The sequence below is a fragment of the Bubalus kerabau genome, chromosome 2, assembly GCF_029407905.1.
Source record: "Bubalus kerabau isolate K-KA32 ecotype Philippines breed swamp buffalo chromosome 2, PCC_UOA_SB_1v2, whole genome shotgun sequence".
NCBI lineage: Eukaryota > Metazoa > Chordata > Mammalia > Artiodactyla > Bovidae > Bubalus > Bubalus kerabau.
In genome coordinates, this window is record NC_073625.1 from 163,145,141 (window position 1) to 163,171,010 (window position 25,870).

Here is a 25,870-nt window from a genome sequence, read left to right on the forward strand (position 1 = left end):
CAGGGCCAAAACAAGTCCAAATTTGAGGCTAAACATTAAAGTAAAACTGGAGATTAGACATACATAAAATTGGAAGCACACAATTCCAATTCAGTGAAAAATGTGATGGCCTGTCAAATCTTTTCAGTATTAGCATACCCAAAAGAAAATTCTAGAAGATGTAAATTATAGTCCAAATTTTTTTGTGTCAGTGAAAAGCAGCGATAAATAAGCTTTGAAACAAGAGACTACAACTGAAAAGCCACCACCCTTCCACCAGCGTGTAGCCCTTCTGAAAGTGACTCCCAGCACAGTTCAGCTCCAAGGGCTGGCCCTCTCCCAGGACCGTACCTCCATTTTCATGTCGTGGTCCTTTGGATAGTGCTCATCCGTATTCTCTCCTGCTGGCGACCGCGGTCGCGTGGAGGCGGTGACAGACAGGTCTCCCCGAGAGATGAGGGTGCACATGTAGGCGTCGTGGGAGAAGACGTCGTGCCGGATGAACTCACAGAAGAGCAGCACCAGGTTGACAAACTCCACCTTCTCACATTCGCTATTTGGATCCGCTGTGAGGAGACAAAGGCCATCAAGAATTCAGTTTCCTTGACTGAGGAGGGGGGAAGAAGAATAAAGACAAGGACTCGGGCTTAAAATTTTCACTATTTTTTCTATTCTTTTTTTTTTTTTAAATAAAGGATTTACTGGAAAATTCGATACACAGGTCTAGCTTTCAGTGCAAAACCAGTACGCCAGTTCTGTTCCCACTGTAACTGCAAAACAGTGTCCAGTGTTCTAGGCACTATCTCAAAATTAAAGGTTGGTCCCTGGCAAATGAATGGCCATTTAAGTAATCATGTTAACACACAAATTTTCAGGTAAGGGGAAAAAAAAAATCAAAGCCAGATTACTCTCCTCGCATTTTATTTTTATAACTCTTATGATTCATGATTCATAACTGTCTGTTCTACTTTGAGCACCTGTACACTGGGGGGAAGGGGGGTGGTGGGGTGGGCATAGTGCACTTTTTCAAAGGAGACTTCACAACAGAACCATAATTCAGATGGTATTTGAAAAAACCTAGTGAGTAGAATCCACTGAAAAGGAAAAGGAACAATGCGATAAAAAGGACCCCAAGATGAAGCTCTGCCATCTTTTAAAATTCATAAGTAAGCTACTTAACTTATGTCTTTTAATATTGCAACGATACTCTCAAACTTTGTATCTGTACCTTTGAGATAAGGTTAAAAATGACTAAACTACTAGGACTAAACCTACAAAGCTCAGGCCCTAGGACCATCACACTCAAACGCTGAGAAAGACGACAGATGGACCCAGGGAACACTAAACTCAGAGCCCTAAATCTTAGCCCTGTCAGTTTGTTCTTGCCCACCTCCAATCTCAATGGAGAGAGTAAACTCTTCAGAGAAGCAGAAGAGTTCTCCCTTACAGAGCAGTAAACAGGATCCAGAGCAAGCCAGGCACAGGAGGAAGAACTTTTTCCCAAAGCAAGAACAGGAATGGGGATGGGATGAGGGGAGCAAAGACCAAGTGTCTGTCTCCCCCAGGACACAAGGTACATCCGACTGCTAACTGCCATTCGTGACACCTTTTCTCCTCTCCAGAATCTCTCCTGTCTTTCCCAGGGCTTCATCAGTGCTTCCTACATTCCAATCACCAGTTTAGCTGAGGTTCTTGTTCTCCTTTACCCTAGGATAGCCACCAAGAACCTAAAAAAACCTCACCCCCAGGTGTCACTCAACTGAAAATGAGGTCCTCCTCAGAGGAATCAAAGCAATACTATTTCTTGCTGCTTTATCTCTCTCTTCTCCATAGATACTTTCCTTTTCTACCTCCCACACTTTTTCTCCCTTTCCTGTCACTTTTTGCCATTTTTCTGTTGTTTCACCATCATCTATAGTCATGTATGGATGTGACGGTTGGACTATAAAGAAAGCTGAACACAGAAGAATTGATGCTTTTGAACTGTGGTGTTGGAGAAGACTCTTGGGAGTCCCTTGGACTGCAAGAAGATCCAACCAGTCCATTCTAAAGGAGATCAGTCCTGGGTGTTCTTTGGAAGGACTGATGTTGAAGCTGAAACTCCAATACTTTGGCCACCTGATGCGAAGAGATGACTCATTTGAAAAGACCCTGATGCTGGGAAAGATTGAGGGCAGGAGGAGAAGGGGAAGACAGAGGATGAGATGGTTGGATGGCATCACCGACACAATAGACATGGGTTTGGGTGCACTCTGGGAGTTGGTGATGGACAGGGAGGCCTGGTGTGCTGCGATTCATGGGGTCACAAAGAGTCGGACACGACTGAGCGACTGAACTGAAGTGAAGATAAGATACTCCCTGCTGTACTTCAATATGAAAACCTCAAAGTAAGATTAAGCCAACTGAGCTTCCACAAATGATTTTTTAAGTTTCCACCCACTTGGTGGTTGTTTATTCCCCACCCCGACTCTACTCCCCACCAGCAGTGGAATAATTAAGACACAAAAAGAACATGATAGAACATGAACAACTAAGAGAGCATGTACAAGCTGTCAACCATCTTCACAAATCATGCCCTTGCATCAGAAACCTGCTTATAAGGTACCTCTGTTTTATCTTTGCCCCCTTTTGACACTAGAAGTTAGAAAGTCAGAAACTTAGAAAACAGGGAAAGAAGAGAAGTTCATAATCACAATAAATGTAGTGAGCATCACAGGACCTTAACGCTGCTCTTCTGGTAAGAAAGATCTAGAAAGGGAAAATTAATCCATCAAATACAAGAGAATGAACTGACCTATTATTTTAACTATTAAAACTCCAGAAATGTTCAAGTCTTTGAAGATTGTCATAAAAGTATCCACTGAAAATAGGCTACAAAATTTTGTATGCAAAATATGCAGCATATTCAGTGCAGCATATTCAGCTGCAATATGCAGCATATTCAGTGCAAAGTACATTGATAAGATTACAGGTAAGGGAGAAAAAAGATCAGTTCCCAAAAAAGGTCAATTCCCTTGTTTAAGATCTAGAAGCAAAGATCTTTACTTACACAACGAGGGGGCCTGTGTATCTAAAAACCTTAGAAGAACATTCTGGAAAACAGGTAAACTAGATCCAGCGAGGGAGGCTGAGGAAATGGACTCCTTCTCATCTAAGACTTCTGATTCACCACATCTCTGAGATTAAAAACAAACAAGCAAGTTAATTATTGAAGACAAGTACAGTCACGATGGGTCAAGAAATGTGCTGGTTTTTCATTAACATTTACTTTCTTAGATAAAACATGCAAAATTGAAATCTCTATACTTATCTGAGGACCATGCATCATAAAGGAATATAATTTCTGAAAGTTAAGGGAAAATGAAAGAAAGTGAAAAGTCGCTCAGTCGTGTCCAACTCTTTGAGAGATCCCATTGATGGACTATACAGTCCATGGAATTCTCCAGGCCAGAATATTAGAGTGGGTAACCTTTCCCTTCTCCAGGGGATCTTTCCAACCCAGGGATCGAACCCAGGTCTCCTGTATTGTAGGCAGATTCTTTACCAACTGAACAATCAGGGAAGCAACTGCCCCAAAATAACTCAAACAATTTCAAAGAACTCCTGTGAAAAAACATTATTCATGTGAATTATAAACGCTACACAGCACGGTATAAATAACCACTGAATGTGTAATACAGTATACAATAAACTACTCATTACTTCTATGCAAAACCACTAAAATATAACTTGAGGCTGTCTTCATTTTTAAATAGTTCATTTTAACGGTATGCCCTCCAAGAAACACTTGGGCATGTATTATTGCATTTGACTGCTCTGTGTTTGCTTTTGTCAGGCGGTGAATTTACGAGTATATTGGGAAGTAATGTGTCAAACATCCCTCTAACAAAATTCTTTCCCTCATCACACTTCACCAATTAGCTCTCTCAGAACCTCCTGGAATCTCCACAGTTCAGGAAACACATCTAGAGAAGCTGTTTAACTTCTACATTCTTAAAGTCAGAACTTACTAGAAGACCAGCAAAAGAACAGATTAGAAGCAATCAGAACCTCATGTTCTATTCTTTTTGCTGTCCCTTCATTTCTTCCCATTTTCATTATCCATTTTAGCATTAAAACAGTATTATATTAGATAGGATTTCTTCAATCCATCCTCTTTATAAGGGTCAAATTTTGAATATGGTGTTTAATAGAAATCAATTATCTTAAACATCTCTAAAAAGAATACATTTTTAGAGATGGATACATTTAAAACTATTAAAATTATAGTCATCTATGTGTGAACCTCTTCTGAATATGACTGTGTGTGTGTGTGTATTCTGGGACACGCAAAGAGGGAAGGGAAGACACAATAAAAATTATCCAGTAGGAGCAATGAAATTTGAGGAATCAACTTTAGTTACTAAAGTTTAACCACTGCACTTCTCTTTAGAATATAGTCCATTCATAAATATGTAGGAAAAAAGCAATGAAATGCTTTTCTTAATTTGGCCATTATAAAAAGGGGCTATGTGGTTTACAACTTAGCATCAATATCTTTAAGCCCCAATTTCAACAACATGACCCTCTGTATTTGGTGAAAGGTGCTTTCCCAACAAAAGGAGATGTCTATGAAAATATTCTTCCTATTTCATTTTTGTTAATACTGTCATAAGAAGCAGGTGTATCATCAGTAATGCAACACTGAACAGGGTGAGCAAAGCCCCTGTTGTCAAGTTTACACTCACAGGCATTAAAAAAGAGGCAATGGGGAAAGTAAACCAGAATGGCCTGAGAAAGACAGGCTGGGGGGTGGGTGCCGTTAAGTGCAGATGAGGTGGTGGAGGAGTCTCCTGAGGAAGTGATGCATGTTGAGCCAGGAATGCTAGACAAGGAAGTGACGCCTCCTAAAACGGGAACAGCCGTGTAAAGGGGGGAACAGAATGTGTCACCCAGAGGCAACAACAAGAGCAAAGGCCCCAAGAGGAATGTGAGTGTGGTATGGACAGGAAGACCAGGGCGGCCGGAGCTGTGAGTGACCTACGGGAGCAGGGGACGAGGTGGGAAGGGCAGATGGGCGGCTCAGGTGAGGCTCTGTGGGTCTTGAGAAGGAGCCATCAGTTGCTTTAGGAAGAGGACGATATGATCTATTTCCATGGCGAAAAGTCAGCTCTGGAGACTGTGTGGAGGGTGGTGGGGAGGGAGGGGCAAGAGACAGAGACAGGAGGCAGGAGACCCACAGTTATCCAGGTGAGAGGTGACAGCCTGGTCTGATCACACACATGCCTTCTCCACCCCTAGAAAGGAAGAAAGGAAGGCTCATTTTGATGCTCTCCTTCAACAAAGCTATGCTGACGACGTTAGGTTTGTTGGTTCCTTTCTAATCGACTCCAGAGGCTTTAACTGCTCTCTCTGGGGCCAGAACACAGTCTCAAAAATGAACACAAATCGGCATCTGTAATCTCATAGTCACAATGGCCTCAAGAAAGTATTTCCATATTCATTAAACACACGTGTGCATATATACATAAACGATATATAACACCAAAAGTACAGACATATATGTATGTGTGCACGTCTTAACCTCACAGAAGGAGATTTCCATTCTAAGTCAGATTTTGAAGTTTGATTTTAAATTAGTCCAGAATATAAATTACGGGCTTCATCAACTTAGAGGGGTCATGCTATGAAGTCCTTATGTGAATTTGTACATTCTTCCTTTTTCTTTTAAAAAGAAAAGAAAAAAAAAAAGCACAATGAAAGTAAGAAACAATCCCATTCAAAGCAGTATTATTAACAAGTAGAAAGAAAGTCACGTCTACCTCTGCCTCGATTTCCGCTTGTCTCTTCTCCAGGAGTTTCGCCACAGCCATTGCCCTGTGCTTGCCTGACCGCTTACAGCTCACAGCCCATTCACACAGCAGGGTCACCACAGCTTCATCGTTGGGGGCAACCTAAGGACCAAGAGAAACGGGTACCCGCCATGTCACACGCAACGTTCACCTGATAAATGAGACTCAGGATGCAAGCAACAGAATGTTTAAACTGTTGAAGCTTTCTATCTTATTACAGTCATTTCAGAAAGTGTTCCCAGATCTATTTCAATTGAGGTATAAAGAGTAAAACTTTAGTCACAAGGACGGAAATCACTTAGAACAGCTGAGTCTGTGATAATTCCAAGAGAACTGGAGTTTCCTTGTATATGCCTTCACTTGCACAGATCATAACCCAGCCCCATCAAGCCTCCAGAATTCAAAGGAAGCAGAAAGGGACATCGACTACTGAATATCAAGAACACGTGCAAACCCATGGCTGATTCATGTCAATGTATGGCAAAAACCACCACAATATTGTAAAGTAATTAGCCTCCAACTAAAATAAATAAAAAATAGAAATAAAATATATATATATATATATATATATATATATATATAAATATATAAAAACCTCAAAAAAAAAAGAACAGCTGGTACAAAGCCCAAGTACCAGCTTCACTCCGCTGCTGACCCCCTCAGGCCCTTAGTCACAGTCTCAATCAACACATAATCCCAACAAGCCAGGCTAGCGAGTTGCCCAGTCCAAGGAGCAATTGCAAAGAACAAACTGGAGGGGAGACTGGGCTGCTGATCAAAACCTGCTGCCTTAGAAACAACAAGCATGAAGAGTGACACCCAGGCACAGAAAGGAGCAAGAGTTACAAGCAGACTCAGTTAACAAAAGATGGGAGCCCACACCTGTGTAGGGCTCAGCACTGCCACCAGAACTACCAGCTGTAACTGCCGTGGCCTAGACATGACACCACACACTGAGGACGAGAAGAGTCAGAGAACGGTCACAGGGACCCAAGCAACGGTTATGGCGGGGGTTTACAGTAAGAAGGGGGATTGTCCTTTTGTGCAATTTCACCTTTCTTGTAGAGGACCTATGCCTCTAGACACAGAACATCAACTGTATATTTTTAACATTCATCCAGTTGCATAAACACTATGCCAAAAGGGCCAGACAGTCACAGTACCAGCATTTATATGCTATGTGAGACGTTCTTAACTTTCCAGAATTCATAAGCTCAATGAAGACTACGGCAGCTATGGCACAGGCCCAAGAAAAACTTACATATACACACATGTACTTTAGCACAACATTTCAGATGGTTTGTGGGCTCTGACAAGACATTCAAGAATAATCCCAGGATAAGAATCCCTACTCAGCTTTTAAATACCAGCAGACAATTCAGACCATGAAAATCAGTTTATTCCAAGATTTTTACACTTCCTATCCTAAACTCAAATTCTTTATCTTAAAACAAAGAAATGTGAAATTATCTAGAGCAGATATCTCAAAAAGAGCTCTGAATCTTTTAATGTAAAAGATCAGATCAGATCAATCGCTCAGTCATGTCCGACTCTTTGCGACCCTATGAATCGCAGCACACCAGGCCTCCCTGTCCATCACCAACTCCAGGAGTTCACTCAGACTCACGTCCGTCGAGTCAGTGATGCCACCCAGCCATCTCATCCTCTGTCGTCCCCTTCTCCTCTTGTCCCCAGTTCCTCCAAGCATCAGAGTCTTTTCCAATGAGTCAACTCTTCACATGGGGTGGCTGGAGTTTCAGCTTCAGCATCATTCCTTCCAAAGAAATCCCAGGGCTAATCTCCTTCAGAATGGACTGGGTGGATCTCCTTGCAGTCCAAGGGACTCTCAAGAGTCTTCTCCAACATCACAGTTCACAAGCATCAATTCTTCGGCGCTCAGCCTTCTTCACAGTCCAACTCTCACATCCATACATGACCACTGGAAAAACCACAGCCTTGACTAGACGGACCTTTGTTGGCAAAGTAACGTCTCTGCTTTTGAATATGCTATCTAGGTTGGTCATAACTTTCCTTCCAAGGAGTAAGCGTTTTTTAATTCCATGGCTGCAGTCACCATCTGCAGTGATTTTGGAGCCCAGAAAAATAAAGTCTGACACTGTTTCTACTGTTTCCCCATCTATTTCCCATGAAGTGATGGGACCAGATGCCATGATCTTCGTTTTCTGAATGTTGAGCTTTAAGCCAACTTTTTCACTCTCCACTTTCACTTTCAACACCAGGCTTTTTAGTTCCTCTTCACTTTCTGCCATAAGGGTGGTGTCATCTGCATATCTGAGGTGATTGATATTTCTCCCGGCAATCTTGATTCCAGCTTGTGTTTCTTCCAGCCCAGAGTTTCTCATGACGTACTCTGCATATAAGTTAAATAAACAGGGTGACAATATACAGCCTTGACTAACTCCTTTTCCTATTTGGAACCAGTCTGTTGTTCCATGTCCAGTTCTAACTGTTGCTTCCTGACCTGCATACAGATTTCTCAAGAGGCAGGTCAGGTGATCTGGTATTCCCATCTCTTTCAGAATTTTCCACAGTTTATTGTGATCCACACAGTCAAAGGCTTTGGCATAGTCAATAAAGCAGAAATAGATGCTTTTCTGGAACTCTCTAGCTTTTTCCATGATCCAGTGGATGTTGGCAAGTTGATCTCTGGTTCCTCTGCCTTTTCTAAAACCAGCTTGAACATCATGCGGTTCACGGTTCACATATTGCTGAAGCCTGGCTTGGAGAATTTTGAGCATTACTTTACTAGCGTGTGAGATGAGTGCAATTGTGTGGTAGTTTGAGCATTCTTTGGCATTGCCTTTCTTTGGGATTGGAAAACAAGAGAAGTATTTCAATTACAAACTATAAAGACAACACAACATTTTTAAAAAGAAAACAAATTGGGAGGAATGACTTCCTGGATTCAATCTAATCCCAGGAAAAGCAAAAATATAAATGTCAATGCAGTGATGCACTGCATGCTTAGCTTTATAATATTAGAACAAAAGAACTTACTTTAAAAACAAAGCCAACAGTTTTAAATAAATTCATCAGCAATGTGCATCATGTCTACATTTATAATGTCTGCATTACATGTCTACTACATGTCTACATTTACATGTCTACATCTATATTTTTTTTTTATTTTCCCTCTGCATCAAACAAAATGAAAATGTGCTACCAAAGAATAACTGACTCACTCAACTTAAGTAACAGGCTCTGCTTGACCTGGAAACACACAGAAAAGAAACTATAAAGGAAAAGACTTCTTTTTAACACATACAGAAACTGACCACTGGTTTGGGGCAGAAATATGCTAGAAAATCAGTCTTAAGAAAAAGAGAATTCATTTCCAAGAACACTTATTAAGCACCCAGGATATGCTAGTCTTTGAGGAAACCAAAATTTTAAACATCTGGCCCTTGTTCTCAAAAAATTTACCCTCTAGAGGGAAAAGCAGAAAAGGGAACTCATTGTAAAGCAGCAAAGTGTTCTGAAGGTGGGGGAGGAAAGTGACTGAGTCTAGGCACCTGCACTTCCACATCACACGGGCGACTGAACCCAGGTCTCCTGCACTGCCCGCAGATTCTTTACCAGCTGAGCCACAAGGGAAGCCCAAGAATACTGGAGTGGATAGCCTATCCCTTCTCCAGTGGATCTTCTCAACCCAGGAATTGAACCCAGGTCTCCTGTCTTGCGGGCAGATTTTTTACCAGCTGAGCTACCAGGGAAGCCCCTCATAGGTGATGAGCATCCATCTATGCTAGTTTATAGACATCAAGATACAAACATGAAGAAACAGGCCTGCAGTCTACTCACTGCAGCTTGAGTGAGTAGCAGCTTTTGGCCTCAAAACGTACTCATTAGGAATTAAGAAAATCAGGGAGACATGCTGCTAAAAGATGAGTTTTAAAATATAAAATTTTAATCATTTGTGCCCATAAAAAGTTATACATCTCAAAATCTATTTTACCAGTAAGTATTTCCCAACACTGGCCAGATTCCAAAAAGTCCACGCCTTTCTGAGTATCAAACAGCCTGCCAAATGGTGCCACTCTTTCCTTAGGATGTTGGAGTGGAGGAATAAGAGGCAGGCTCAGTAGGTGCCAATTTTAAAAGAAACAGTAAGATATTAAAAAAGTTTAATGACTAACTTCGAAGAAGATCATATTGGAAAATCAGGTGATATTATTATACCAACCTGCAGAGAAAGCAAACTATCTCTGCAATATGAATAATTACATTTATATTTATATATGAGTCATAAAGCATTTTGTTCTTTACTATTGAAAAATTGTTATAACATGAATTTTTAAAGTTTAGCATTACTTTCTAAGCTAACTTCCCATTCAAACATCCTCCTACCCCCATATTTATAGAAAATTTTGATTTACATTTTAAGTGGTTTCAGCAAGAGGTCTTTTCTAGATTCTGCTGCTTATCAAAAATGAGGAGGAGCTCCTGCTTATTTTACTCTGAACACCAGCCCCAAAGTACACCCCATCAGACATGGTCAACAGGCATACCGACAGATACCCATGTACAGATACCCTTCACCCCCAGCCCCAGCAATGCTCTGCTCTAAAGAATTTTTAGAAAATTATTAGAGGACCACTTCAATTTGCCTGCCAGATGCTATATTACAAGTTAATTTGAGTAACTGTCAATAGGACATCATACCTTCAAATATGGGAAGTTGAAATGCACTCTTATCCTGTAAACAAATATCTAAAAATATGAAGCACCTCTTCTTTAAAACAATAAGTAAAATGAAATTGAATAAATATTATTTTAAAACAAAATAACTTCAAGGCAAAAATTTGAGGTAATTTAGCAGCTCAAGATAAGAACTAAACCTGTGTTCAATGATATGACACATTAAGTGGGACAGTCATACTTGTATATAAATAATTTGGATGCATTAAAAAAAGAAAATAAAAATCATCTCAGAAAGCCAAAAACATTTAACAGAAGCAGAGAGAGGAGATGGAAGGAAATCATTAGTTGTTTGTTTCAGAAAGTGGTTTTCAAGAAAAGGCTTGAGGAATGAGTTAAATTTCAAATCCGAGATGAACAGGGGTAGTTCAGGGGTTAGGACTCTGTGCTTTCATTGCTGGGACCCAGTTTCAGGTTCAATCCCTGGTTGGGGAACTAGAATTCCATAAGTCGAGTGGCAAGCCAAAAAAACAAAAAACAAAAAAAGAGAGAGAGAAGGAAAAAAATGGAATTTAAAAAACTGAGAAGAACAAAAGGAGAAATAAGTATGTGGTAGGCAGAATAATCCCCCACCCTAAAGAGGTGCATGTCCTAAGCTCAGGATATGTGAGTATGTTACTGTAAATGAAAAAAGGGGATTCTGTAATAGATGTGATTGAGATAAGAGCCTAGGAAGCGGGGATTCCCCCAGATGTGAGCAGGCCCAAGTTAATCACAAAGAAGCTTCTAAAAGAAAAGGGAAAAGCAGGAAAGTCAGAGTTAGACATGCAACAACGGAAACAGGACTCAGAGGCAGGGAGAGACGTGAAGGGGCCACTTTGTTGATTCTGCAGATGCAGCAAGGTGACACAAGCTAAGGAATATTGGTGATCTCTAGAGACTGGAAAACAGAAGGAAACAATTTCTTCCCAAGGGCCCGTATAAGGAACACAGCACAGCGAACCCCTTGATTAGAGCCCAGTAAGATAATAATCGAGCTTCCCTTGTAGCTCAGCTGGTAAAGAATCCACCTACAATGCAAGAGATATGGGCTGGGAAGATCCCTGGAGAAGGGAAAGGCTATACACTCCAGTATTCTGGCCTGGAGAATTCCATGGACTGTACAGTCCACAGTGTCACAAAGAGTCAGACACGACTGAGCTACTAACACTTTCTTTCAAGATCATAACCTCCAGAACCATAAAAGGGTAAGTTTGTGCTGTTTTAAGCCACTAAACTTTTGATAACTTGTTACAGCAGTAGCAAGTAGTGTTGAACAATGGGGTGCATATTTTTTCCAATTATGTTTTTCTCTGGATGATTTTATTTGCAAAGCAGAAATAGAGACACAAACCTAGAGAACAAATATATGGACACCAAGGGGACTGGATGAATTGAGAGGCTAACATTGACTTGTACATATAGTACTGATATTATGTATAAAATACATTAACTAATGAGAATCTACTCAAAGCACAGAGAAATCTATGCAAAGTAATGTTCTCTGGTGACTGAAATGGGACAGACACCCAAAAAGTGGGGTATAGCTATTCACTTTGCTGTACAGTAGAAGCACTCCATTGTAAAGGAACTATAAGTCAATTTAAAAAAAAAAAAAGTAATGTGGAGCTTCAAAGAATTACAGGGGCAGAGGACTGCTGATTAAATGGCAATTACAGGAAGGCTACAATAAACAAGATTAAAAACCTAAGAAAAAGAATTTAATGATAACTCACCAAAGAGTACCACAAAATAGTAAAAACATTTGAGTTTTCCAGACAACCATGAAGCATAATACCAAGACACTTCCCCCTCCCAGCTCCCCAGATTGACAAACTTTCCCTCCAGAATTTGAAAGGGGCACCTAATGGATCAAATCAGAGAAAACCAGGTGACCTGACAGGAAGAGAAAGATCCACACAGATGGTTCAGAAGTCAGAGAACTGCTTTCAGCAGTGGAACTAGCGGAACTTTTGTGATGTTTGCTTTGTTTTTATTTTTCTGCGGCAAAGAGTAATATTTCAATATCTAAGTAAAGATGCATAAATAGGAAAGGCAGATAAGACAGGCTTGCAACGGAACACAGGAAAGAGGAAGTCAGAGGTACACGACTACTGCTGCTGCCTCGCAAGAAGGGAAGTTCTCAGACCTCAGACGAGGTGCAAGCTCGGCCCACCCACCATCCTCTCCTCCTTCTGGGAACAGCACTCCTGCTTCTTCTGGGGGTACTGCCCCTTCACCTGCCACAAGTAGTTCATGAAACCAGTTATTAATTATAGTGCCTCACCCACTCATCTTCAGTGTGACGGTCTGGATTTGGGTCTTTGATGGGCAGTGAAGACTTGGGGCAATTCTTTGAACACAAGGAAAAAAAAAATCACTCTACCAGGGACTGACAACATGCACTGCTCTCCGCTCAGTCTTGTGAAACACTCTGGATGATAAAAGGCCTCAGCACAGTTCAGTTCAGTCGCTCAGTCATGTCCAACTCCTTGCGACCCCATGGACTACAGCACACCAGGCCTCCCTGTCCGTCACCAACTCCAGAGTTTACTCAAACTCATGTCCATTAATTCAGTGATGCCATCCAACCATCTCATCCTCTGTCATCCCCTTCTCCTCCCACCTTCAATCTTTCCCAGCATCAGGGTCTTTCAAATGAGTCAGTTCTTCACTTCAGGTGGCCAAAGTATTGGAGTTACAGCTTCAGCATCAGTCCTTCCAATGAATATTCAGGACTGATCTCCTTTAGAATGGACTGGTTGGATCTCCTTGCTGTCCAAGGGACTCTCAAGAGTCTTCTCCAACATCACATTTCAAAAGCATCAATTCTTCGGCACTCAGCTTTCTTTATCACCCAACTCTCACATCCATACATGACCACTGGAAAAACCATACCTTTGAACTAGATGGACCTTTGTTGGCAAAGTAGTGTTTCTGCTTTTTAATATGCAGTTTAGGTTGGTCATAACTTTTCTTCCAAGGATCGTCTTTTAATTTCATGGCTGTAGTCACCATCTGCAGTGATTTTGGAGCCCAAGAAAATAAAGTCTGTCACTGTTTCCATTGTTTCCCCATCTAATTGCCATGAAGTGATGGGACCAGATGCCATGATCTTAGTTTTCTGAATGTTGAGCTTTAAGCCAACTTTTTCACTCTCCTCTTTCACTTTCATCAAGAAGCTCTTTAGTTCTTCTTCACTTTCTGCCATAAGGGTGGTGTCATCTGCATATCTGAGGTTATCTGGACTCGTTTCAATTGAGTCCAACTCATTTCAACCTCATGGACTGTAGCCAGCCAGGCTCCTCTATTCATGGAATTCTCCAGGCAAGAATACTAGAGTGGGTTGCCATGCCCTCCTCCAGGGTATCTTCCCAACCCAGGGATCGAACCTGCATCTCTTCTGTCTCCTCCGTTGGCAAACAGATTCTATACCTCTGAGTCACCAGAGAAGGCCAATAAACTACTGGGTTGGCCAAAAAGATCATTCGGGTTTTTCCATCACACCGGTGGTAGAACAACATGGTATTAAAACAAGCTGGAAGGTCATCTCGACCCTGCCCCAGGTGCACGATGGCTCCGAGCTTCTCTGGGCTTTCCCGCCCACACTCGGTGCTTCCAGCATCACAGTAGTCTGTTGCCCTGTGCAAAAATATTTATTTCCATGTGATACGTATCTTTCACAACACAGCTTCATGGCTGCTGGCTTTAAATACCCATTAGGAAAGAAAACCACACCTCTGCACCATTCAAGAAAAGTACTTCATCATCCCAAACACTATAAGCCAGAGTTGGAGTCTTCAAGTAACAGAGAACTTTTCATATTGGTACTTTGACAGATAGTAGGAAGATGACAAAATCCACAGCACGTACCTCCTAGCATGTAACCACACACAGGCAAATGGGATATACAAGACCAGGAGAGAGACACAGAGAAACTGAGCCATGACTCATAAAGTTACAGTCAGAGAAAAAGCATCAAACTAAGGGGTCAAGAGGGCTTTCCTGGTGGCTCAGTGGTAAAGAATCCACCTGCTATCTTTTCAACCCAGGGAGTGAACCCAGGTCTCCTGCACTGCAGGCACATTCTTTACCATCTGAGCAGCCAGGGAAGCCTGCCTTGCTTTTACTGTTTGATTAACAATATCTATTTAATCTACTGTGTGCCAGGGGCTGCAGTAGATACTGAAAATTGAAAAGACAGATCCCTGCCTTGTACAATCATCTCATCTAGCATGTGTTAGAGAAGGAATGCGACGGTGCAGAACCGGAGGCTATGGTTTTTCCAGTGGTCATGTATGGATGTTGAGAGAGTCATTTCCTAAGCAGGTTGATAGGGAGTCTAGGGGTCCCCAAGGAGAGAGGGGTCTGGAATTCTCAAGGAGGAAGAAAGGACAAACTTTTTTTCTTTCTCCACAGTCCTTAGGATTATATAACAATAATGTATCCTGCCTAAGGACAGTCTTTGGATTCAACCTTCTGTTATCTTAAAATGTTAATTATGGGAGTAGACCTGGTCTTTACAAGGATGTATCTTGCCTGAGGACAGTGTTATCTTAAAATGTAAATTGTGGGAGTAGGTCTGATGAGGTCTTTACAACCTCCAGACATTCTTTGGATTATATAACCTCATTGTTAACACTAGCAAGCAGGTAGTCTTTCTGCCCCCTTCTGATGCCTATGTCAGAAGCTTTCTCTATCTCCTTTTTACTTTAATAAAACTTTATTACACAAAAGCTCTAAGCAATCAAGCCTCGTCTCTGGCCCCGGATTGAATTCTTCTCCTCCGGGGGCCAAGAATCCCGGTGTCTTCGCGTGATTCAACAATAACCTTTCAATGTGAGAGCTGGACTATAAAGAAAGCTGAGTGCCAAAGAACTGTGGTGTTGGAGAAGACTCTTGAGAGTCCCTTGGACTGCAAGGAGATCCAACCAGTCCATCCTAAAGGAGACCAGTCCTGGGTGTTCACTGGAAGGAATGATGCTAAAGATGAAACTCCAATACTTTGGCCACCTCATGGGAAGAGTTGACTCATTGGAAAAGACCCTGATGCTGGGAGGGATTGGGGGCAGGAGGAGAGGGGGATGACAGAGGATGAGATGGCTTGATGGCATCACCAACTCGATGGACATGAGTTTGAGTGAACTCTGAGAGTTGGTGATGGACAGGGAGGCCTGGCGTGCTGTGATTCATGGAGTTGCAAAGAGTCGGACACGACTGAGCAACTGAACTGAACTGAACCTACTGTGGTTGTTAAGTGCTCATATACAAGTACACAAACGTAAAGTATCCAAGGGATATACACCAACACGCACAGTTGTTTCAGCTTCTGTATGTAATGAGTATTTGTTATACAGTCTGCTCTGCTCTGATACTTCCACAACAACCCTATGATTGTTGAGTAAACTGCGGCCAAAGGTTAAGTAACTTATTAAATGTCTTAAAGATGCTATTAATAGGTCACAGACCTAAGAGTCAAATCTAAGCTATCTGTCTCCACAGTGGGGACACATGCCAAAATGCCCCCACATCTGGGCAAAAGAGTGGAAGACGAATCCGAGCTGTGGGCTGAAAGGGACTTCTTGATATCAAGAATGTCTTCATGTATTATCTGTATAGAAATCACAAGAAGAAATAACTTCCATAAAGAAAACAAATGAGAGAGCACCGACCCAAAATTCCAAAATCAGTAAGATCCTTACCCAACTGAATGCCGAGTTCCAGAGAAGAGCAAGGAGAAATAAGAAAACCTTCTTACATGAACAATGCAAAGAAATAGAGGAAAACAATAAAATGGGAAAGACTAGAGATCGCTTCAAGAAGATTGGAGATACCAAGGGAATATTTCATTTAAGGACAGGCACAATAAAGAACAGAAACGGATAAGGACATAACAGAAGCAGAAGAGATTAAAAAGAGAAGGCAAGTATAAAAGAAGACGTATACAAGAAAGGTCTTAATGACCCAGATAACCACGATGGTATGGTCACTCACGTAGAGCCAGACATCCTGGAGTGTGAAGTCAAGAGGACCTTAGGAAGCATTACTACAAACAAAGCTAGTGGAGGTGACAGAATTCTAGCTGAGGTATTCCAAATTCTAAAAGATGCTGCTGTTAAAAGTGCTACACTCAGTATGTCAGCAAATTTGGAAAACTCCACAGTGTCCACAGGACGGAAAAAGGTCAGTTTTCATTCCAATCCAAATGAAAGACAATACCAAAGAATGTTCAAACTACTTTACAATTTTGCTCATTTCACATGCTAGCAAAGTAAGGCTCAAAATTCTCCAAGCCAGGCTTCAACAGTACATAAACCGAGAAATTCCAGATGTACAAGCTGGATTTACAAAAGGCAGAAAAACCAGGGCTCAAACTGCCAACATCCACTGGATCATAGAGAAAGCAAGAGAATTCCAGAAAAACATCTATTTCTATTTTATTAACTACGCTAAAGCTTTTGACTGTGTGAATCACAACCACCTGTGGAAAATTCATTAAAAAAGAGATGGCACTACCAGACCACTTTACCTGCCTCCTGAGAAACCTGTATGCAGGTCAAGAAGCAACAGTTAGAACCAGACATGGAACAACAGACTGGTTCAAAATTGGAAAAGGAGTATGTCAAGGCCATATGTTGTCACCCTTCTTATTTAATTTATATGCAGAGTACATCATGCAAAATGCCAAGCTGGATGAAGCACAAGCTGGAATTAAGATTGCTGGGAGAAATATCAACAGCCTAAGGTATGCAGAGGATACCACTCTAATGGCAGAAAGTGAAGAGGAACTAAAGAGCCTCTTAATGAGGGTGAAAGAGGAGAGTGAAAAGCTGGCTTAAAACTCAACATTCCAAAAACGAAGATCATGGCATCTGGTCCCATCACTTCATGGCAACTAGATGGATAAAAAGTGGAAACAGTGACAGATTTTATTTTCTTGGTCTCCAAAATCACAACGGACAGTGACTGCAGTCATGAAATTAAATGACAGCTGTTCCTTGGAAGAAAAGCTATGACAAACCTTGACAGATAATTAAAAAGCAGAGACAATACTTTGCCAACAAAGGTCTGTATAGTCAAAGCTATAGTTTTTCCAGTAGTCATGTATAGTTGTGAGAGTTGGACCATAAAGAAGACTGAGCACAAAAGAATTGATGCTTTCGAATTGTGGTGCTAAAGAAGACTCTTGGGAGTCCCTTGGACAGCAAGGAGATCAAACCTGTCTATCCTAAAGGAAATCAATTCTGAATATTCATTGAAAGGACTGATGCTGAAGCTCCAATCTGATGCAAAGAGCTAACTCATTGGAAAAGACTCTGATGCTGGGAAAGATTGAGGGCAGCAGAAGAAGGGGACAACAGAGGATGAGATGGTTAGATAGCATCACTGAATCAAATGTACACGAGTCTGAGCAAACTCTGGGAGATGGTGAAGGACAGGGAAGCCTGACATGTTGCAGTCCATGGGGTCACCAAGAGTCAAACATGACTTAGCAGCTGAACAACAACAAGACCCTTCAACTAACAGCACTGTCCATCTGGCCTCATAAGCATGGGCCCCACTCCTAGGGGCAAAATACTAAAATTTAGGAACTTCCCTGGTGGTCTAGTGGTTAAGACTCCACCTGTCAATGTAAGGGACACAGGTCAGATCCCTAGTCCCACAGCCACAGGGCAACGAAGCCCATGCACGGCAACTACTAAGGTCCAGAGAACCCTAGAGTCCAAGTTCTGCCACAAGAGAAGCCACCACAAGGAGAAGCTCACGCGCCCCAACTAGAGAATAGGCCCTGCTCGTCAGAACGAGAAAAAGCCAGCACAAAGCCATGAAGACCTAGTGCAGGCATAAACAAATAAACTAAAACCATTATTAATCTTGCTGCAACCATCATTAATGCTGTTACCTACATCTGTAATAAAGATACTCCAAATGCAAAGAGAGATTCTTGTCATAAGGGGGACTTGATACACTTTTTTCTTTCCTAGGAGAGGGCGGACACAGACTAAATTAGATTAAGTTTAATTCGTTTCTTACTCAATCACTCAATAATCTAATAATCTCTAAAAACTAACCACAGGTCTATTCTTTAACAAAAAAGGAAAAAAACTGGCAACTACATCTGAGAGGCAGGCTTCCTTCAGTAATTACAAGGTACCTGGTAAGACTATTTTAAAACCAAAAAAAAATCTCTTAACATACTACATTATAAAACAGTACCATAAAAAGGATAGGAAAAATCAATGACTCATTACTGTAGGCAACAGCAAACAAAAAGCACTTGAGATCAGATACTGAATAAAGCTCTTTAATAGCTTTTTAATCTGAGACTAAAAGGGCATGTTTATAAATGTAATTGATCACTCTTAGTCAACATTAAACAAAATGGTCGTCTCTGGACAAAAACATACTTCACATTACAGCACCAATAAATAATATGGTACGTAATGATAATAATATGTAATGATATTAGCAAGTCACATGGTTTGCAACCTGAGGCACATGTATGGAGACCTGGATGAATTTCAAGAGTTACATAAGGTAAAAACTGGTCTCAAATGCTAACAGAACATAAGTCTGTTGTACACAGTCACAAGTAGTATTTCTAACAGAATCACCATATAAAGATTATTAACCACACACTCAGAAGATGTATTATTTAAGTATAAGTAGTATTCATTTTTTTAAAAATCTTTGTTTTCTATGAGCATTTCCATATGTACATTTCCAAAAGATATTTGGGACAGCTGATTTTTGAGCAGAAAAAGTTTTTCTTGGTTTCACATCCTTAGAATCAATGTTGATAGTCTTAGGTCCTATGACATCTAAGGAAAAAAACATATACCACAAAAGCAAAAAAATGACTTCCCTTTGTTTTTTTTCAAGCAGCAGTTAAAAACAGTACTACTCCGAGTTCTGAGAAGATAGGAAGTAGATAAGAAAATTAAAACAATTGCTCTGAGTATCTAAGTCAACTGTCATTAATTTGTCATCCCTCAGTTAAATCAACATCATTTAAATAATAAAATGAATAAAGAAAACCGTTTGGAGAAATACGAAATGACACAACAGCAGTCATTTGAGATGCATTAGAATCACAAAGTAAATCACTCCAGGTCCTTGAAAAGTGCCACATCTCTCAAACCGAAAATAAGTGAAACAGTAGGCTTATTTCCAAAAGCTGTCACCATATGGTACAATAAACTTTACTGCTTGCCTCTTATGATGAATGAAAGAAACCTACAGATAAGAAGGGAAATGTAAATTTCTAAGACACAGTGCTAGGTTCAACTCACCTGACAACTAAAGTTGCCCAGTTAAGAACATAACAAGTGGCATTTGCTAAGTGCTAACCATATGCCACCATGGGGAGTGCAGTCTATTACTAAGGCCAGTGTACAAAGACAGTGACACCGCTTGCTGTGTGCTAAGTCACCTCCGTTGTGTCCAAGTCTTTGCAACCCTATGGACTGTAGCCTGCCAGGCTCCTCTGTCCATGGGATTCTCCAGGCAAGAATACTGGAGTGGGCTGCCCAGTAACCAGGCTGGGGCCATCCAACTACTCTATAGCGAAGCCAGGATCCACATCCACATCTGAACTGGCCTTCTAGTTGTGATACCCTACAAAGGCCAAATTTTTCAACTTGAGGGATTGTCTAAGGTAAATATTATGTTAAAATTGCCAAGCTTTTAAAATCAGTTAGAGGATATTCCCACAAACCAATATGCCTATATCAATATGGAAACTGTTCATGACAATTACAAAAGTTTTTGCCTCCTTTTCCCAAAATTACATCTGACACGTGTGTTCAGCTACAGTTACCTGAAATCAAACGGGTTTTTTTTTAAAAGAAGCAGCACTCAAATTTTCTTGGTGGTCCAGAAAACAGTGGGACAAATTACTTGGTGGTCCAGAAAACAGTGAGACAAATTACTTGGGAGGCCACCTGCCAATGCACGGGACATAGGTTCAAATCCTGGTTCAGGAAGATTCCACATGCTGCAGAGCAACTAAGCCCGTGCACCACAGCTACTGAGCCTGCAAGCTGCAACTACAAAAGGCCGCAAACCCCAGAGCCTGTCCTCTGCAACGAGAGAGGCCACTGCAATGAGAAGCCTGCTTGCCACAACTAGAGAAAGCCTGCACGCAGCAACAAAAACCCAGTGCACCCAAAAAATAAAAAAACAATTTAAAATAGATCTATATAACACAAATGAACATATCTACCAAAAAATTTTTTGAGAAACAGCACAAGAAACAGAACGTACTAGTTAAGAACACTGTTCGGAACCATTTAGGGCTCCAGTCCCTGTTTGCCCACCAGTGAGTTGCATGCGAGCTTAGACTATTTACTCATCCTCTTAAGCTTTGGTTCCTGCATCTGTAAAGTAGAAAATTAAAAAACAAACAAAGTTTTTTAACAGGTGTCTCACTGGCCAGGGAAAATTTCTTACAGCGGTGCCTAGTGCCAAAAATTATTCAAGAAAAGTTAGAAGAAAAAAGAAAAACTGAGAGGCCCACCCCAGTCTAAATGGATTCAGTAACAGCAAAGTCCACATGTCTGGACACACCACTTTCTCCCCTAAGTATGTTATGCCCGTTACCTAATAGACTTAGTTTAAGGAAGAAGAAAACAGCAGCTGTAAAACATTAGCAATGCTTCTGTTGGACATCCAGCAGGAAGATGGCTACCTTCTGAGGCTCCACAAGCTCCAGGTGGGCCATGAGCAGCACTGACAAGTGTCCTAACAGCTCAGCACTGGGCACCTTAATGGGAGCCAGACATGTGATATTTTGCTAGTTTGCTTGACTTTTGCCTCATTTGACCTCCTTATCTTGACTACAGGGCTCCCAGGTGGTACAGTAGTAAAGAATCTACCTGCCAGTGCAGGAGATCCCTGTGTCAGGAAGATCCCCTGGAGAAGGAAATGACAATCCACCCTAGAATTCTTGCCTGGAGAATCCCATGGACCGAGGAGCCTGCTTGGCTACATAAAGTCCATGGAGTCGCAGAGTCAGATACAAGTGAGCAAGTAAGTTGCACACATAAGTCTTGATTCTTGGTCTTTAAAAGGTGACTTTTTCTTCAACAACATTAAAAAAAAAATCCTAAGCACTGAAATGAGCATACCTCTCTTATAACACAGTACTCAGACACAGTGCCTGGGGAGGAGAGCTGATTCTGTCCAACTGCTTCCCTACAGAGGGTAAAGCCTCTGTGAGAATCCAAGAACGTGAAAAAGGCTGACAGGTCTAGGCTGTGCTTTATGGACTGGTGGATTGTGAGATGAGCAGAGGTGTGTGGGTGTGTAGGTGTGTGTGTGCAAGTGTGCATAAGATGGGTAGAGGGGTGTGTGTGTGAGAGATGGGCACAGGGGTATGTGTGTGCATGCATGAGATGGGTAGAGAGGGGTGTGTGTGGGCGCATGAAATGGGTAAAGGGGTGTGTGTGCACATGTGAGATGGGTAGAGGGGTGTGTGTGTGAGAGAGATGGGTAGAAGGGTGTGTGTGAGAGATGAGTGGGTATGTGTGTGTGCATGAGATCGGTAGAAGGGTGCATGTGTGTGCACGTGCATGCATGCACACCTACAGAGGTCCCAAGGGATCACATTGCTTCCATCTCTCTGGAGTCTTTCACTGCCTCCCTAAACCCATCGGTCAGGACAGCAGGTGGCATTTATTGAGTACCTGTCTAGCAGCTATAAAATATTGAAATGTTTCATCCATACAGTTTTGCGCAATTTTCCCATCATCAGCAGACAGAATACCCATTTCACAAACAAAGAACTGAGACTCATCAAGGTAGGTGAATTGTCTGCGATGCCACCAAGGAAACGTACTGACCCTCTGCCTCTGCCTCTGCCTCGCAGTGGAGAGCTGTCCTGCCTGCACCCTGCCACCTGCACCTCTACATGACCTCTCGTGCCTGAATCCCTGGCAAACCTGACATACTACATAGATCTTGGTTGCCCTCACACCCGCCCACCTAAGCCAAAGCCTTCAGAGGGGTGGCTGCTTCCAGTTCATGGTCCTAGCAGCCTTTTTACAAGCACCCAAAACACCGACTCAGTAAATGTCTCCCAAGGGCTTGCCGGGCTCCGGCGCAGTGCTCAAGGCTGATGATATGCTACTGAGCAGGAGGAATGCTGCCCTGGGCCTGCAGAGCCCTGCACTTACAGGAGGAAACACGGAACAAGCACAGCTGGGACAGAACAGACACGGGGCTTTGGTTCTGTGGACCACGTGGGCCGAGTCCTGCAGCCATACTGATACGGAGCCAGACTGGCCCCGGAGGCCTGGACCAGAGCTGAAGGAAGGCCTGCTCTGGACTCTCCGTTCAAAAAAAACCCGTGTGAACTCATCACACCTGCCCAGGGAAGGCTCTGTGAACAGCCTGGATAGAAAATAAATACAAGCACTAAATATATCCGTTTGGATTTAACAGCAGAGAAGAGGAACATGCGTCCGCCTGCCAGTGCCGTCCGGCCTTCGCATTACTTAGGAGAGAGGCGGCTTCCTCCAGCTCCAGATAGAGAAGTGAAAGGCCGCTCTTCCTGCCTCCTTTTGACTTTCCCTTCTATCCACGTCCTCAGGGCACCCGGAGACACAGCTGCTTCCCGCCCTCCCCCACCACAGCCAGCAGAAACCAGGGGAGAAGTCACATGAAAGGAAGTGATCTGGGGGCCCTGGAAGGGGGATGGGGGCCCTCCCACCCTGCTGCTCAGGGTTAAGGTCAGCAATGTGACTCCTGCCTGTGGGTCTCGTGTGACAGGATGTCAGGGCTTGGAATCCTCAGGAGGTCCCCACAGCTCCTATGGCAACCTCCTCGTGTGGTTATCAGTCTTCTCTGCATCCAGCAGGCAGAGCAGAAATGGTTCTGAAACACTGAACAGGCAAGTATGTGAGTAAGTGTTGCATAAAACAAGTAGCAGGGCCTGGAAGGTGACAGGCATCTGAGCAAACACAGCCCCCCCCACACACACACAGATGCCAAAGCCATACTGCAAAAAATTGTCATAAAGATTTCAGAAGGATCTGTCCAGTGACTCAGAAAAGGTGACCAATCTGAATTAAGGACTTAAAATGTAGTTTTCGTCTTACTCATAAAATAGCATCGTAACCACAAAGACATCCTGCTTGGCTGGCAGAGTGACAGACGATTGGGAGAATTCACGTACAAATTCTCACATCCAGGTTCTCCCCTGAAAGGCTGGGTGATCAGGCGACAGTGGGTCTGTACAACCAAGCAGAAGCTGAGATAGGGCGCCCTCCTCAGAAAGTGCAGCCCTCTCCCGGTCACCTTGGCCCCATCCTCTTGGTGCCCTGTCCATGGCAGCCCACAAAACCTCACACCACAATGAATGCAAAGCCAAGCAGCATCACTCTAAAATAAGTAAACATCAAGGATTCTGGGTTCTGTGTTTTCACCAAGGCCCTAACTCGGAAGCAGAGGCTGGGCCACTGGGACAAGGCAATCGGGGGGTGGTGTGGGGGCAGGTGTGTAAGGGAATGATGCTTTCCACAGCCCAGCACAGCCCCCACGGGACACTGTCCTCCTCTCATTATGGGACCACAGGGGCAGGACTAAGGCCTCAAATGCCTTCATCCCACGCATCACTGCTTTCAGTGCACCTTCACGGAATACCGAGACTGAGTGCACACAGGTCTGAACCTCAGAACTCGTGTCATCTGGACAGCTGCCCCCACCCCACCCCACCCAACACGAGAGGCAGAGAACTGAATTTCCCGTAATCAGCAGTTCCAGAGAAAAGAGAATCCATGGGGTAAAGTTCAAGTTTCCCAAAGAGATGTGGGGAAGTGGTTTGGCAGTCTGGAGCTAAGACACCCCTACCTACACACGACTTGGGAAAGCATGAACCTCAGCCTGGCTGCAACTGCAGAGGTTACTCGGCTGTTCTGCGCCTATCATGTTGTCTAAGTCCTAAAACAAATAATGAAAGCAGCAAAGGGGAAGTGTATTTTAAAGAAGTGAGCTGAATCCTAACCACACCACTGTACAGAAGTACCACTCATCAGAGAATTATAGCTTCATCACATTGGTTCTTCCAATACAATACTGATAATGACTGTTATGTTATTAGCGTAAACAGTAACAACTTTTTAAGGCAAAGTGCTCATGTCTTCTTAGAGACAGATAGAGCAAGGAAGTATTCTAGCCAAGGCAAGAAAGGGCACTAAGGCACAAACAACTTGCCTGTTAGCAACTTGCTCAAAGTCACATAGCTGATCAGGGGTCAAAACAGTTCTGCAGCTCACACATGAATTTCAGAAATAAATAAAATTCAGTAGTCAAGAAAACAGTAAACCCTAGTGAAGAGGAAACAGAGATGAACCACTGTTGTTTACATGCATATACACACATACCTTGATATACACACACAAATAGATGCCAAAGTCATATTGTAAAAATTCTTGTTATAAATATTTCAGAAGGATCTGTCCAGTTAACTCTTTCTGATAGATTATTAAGAAAAGGTGACCAGTCTGAATCACGGATTTAAAATGCAGTTTTCGTCTTACTCATAAAACAGCTCAGTAACCACAAAGCAACCACCCACACAGCAAATTTTTCTGGAGTTGAGTCAACATTCAATATCATCACTCTTGAATGGGTAGCATGGACGTTTCTTCCAACGAAGTCTGTGACTCCAGCGCGGCCCCGGGCATATGGCGCCCTCTAGCGGCACACGCGCTTCCCCACAGCCGATGTGGAATGGTCACTCCTTTATGACAAGAGCTTAGAGCAGCGACCTCCAAACAATTCTCACACAGCTGCTCGGCTCAGCTGGTTTTTGTTTCGTTTTGCTTTTTTTAGTAAATGCTCGCAATATACACATATTTATAATTTTTATATGTTCATTATAAAACTTAGACCAGAGTTGCTTACAGTGTAAAGTCTTTTTAAATGTTATCTAAATAGAAGTTCTAGTCATTTTTTCTCACACACACAGCCCTATCACAATTGCTCATCTCAACGACCCACTCTGGAGGCAACTGTGTGTGAGACAGTACAGTGTGACTACTCAAAAACATCAGACCTCATTTCTGTCCTTGATAAGACACTCAACATTTTCTCCCTGAGAGGCTGGCTTGGTTGGGTGAATCCTGCAGTGGGTCAGTTCATTCATTAGCAAGTTAAATGTCAGGCCAACCACAAAACTGAAGTGGCTCTGGAGGATTTGGTCAAATTCCCTCCAAGGAACCACACCGTCCTGACTCAACACTTAGTGCAGGAAGCTCAGGAAGCTCAGCAATCTACAAGGACACCCTGAACGCCGGTGTCCCTACTGTCCTTGCAGATAGCCCACCTCTGCGTATTCAAAAGTAGCGCTGGTGGTAAAG

The 25,870-nt window shown here is 42.5% G+C and overlaps 1 protein-coding gene across 7 annotated transcripts in view; it reads right to left on the reverse strand.

The window, feature by feature from the left end:
- MED12L (mediator complex subunit 12L) overlaps positions 1 to 25,870 on the reverse strand; it is a 362,611-nt gene that overhangs the window by 250,240 nt on the left and 86,501 nt on the right. For all 7 annotated transcript variants that reach the window (XR_008710707.1, XR_008710706.1, XM_055569353.1 and 4 more), the window contains 3 exons: positions 5,781 to 5,912; positions 3,029 to 3,155; positions 331 to 545 (listed from right to left, as the gene is read on the reverse strand). Coding sequence is in view for 5 of the 7 variants with exons in the window: in XM_055569353.1 (XP_055425328.1) it covers positions 331 to 545; positions 3,029 to 3,155; positions 5,781 to 5,912 (474 nt within the window). In the remaining 2 variants the exon portion in view is untranslated. The remainder of the gene's footprint in view (positions 1 to 330; positions 546 to 3,028; positions 3,156 to 5,780; positions 5,913 to 25,870) is intronic.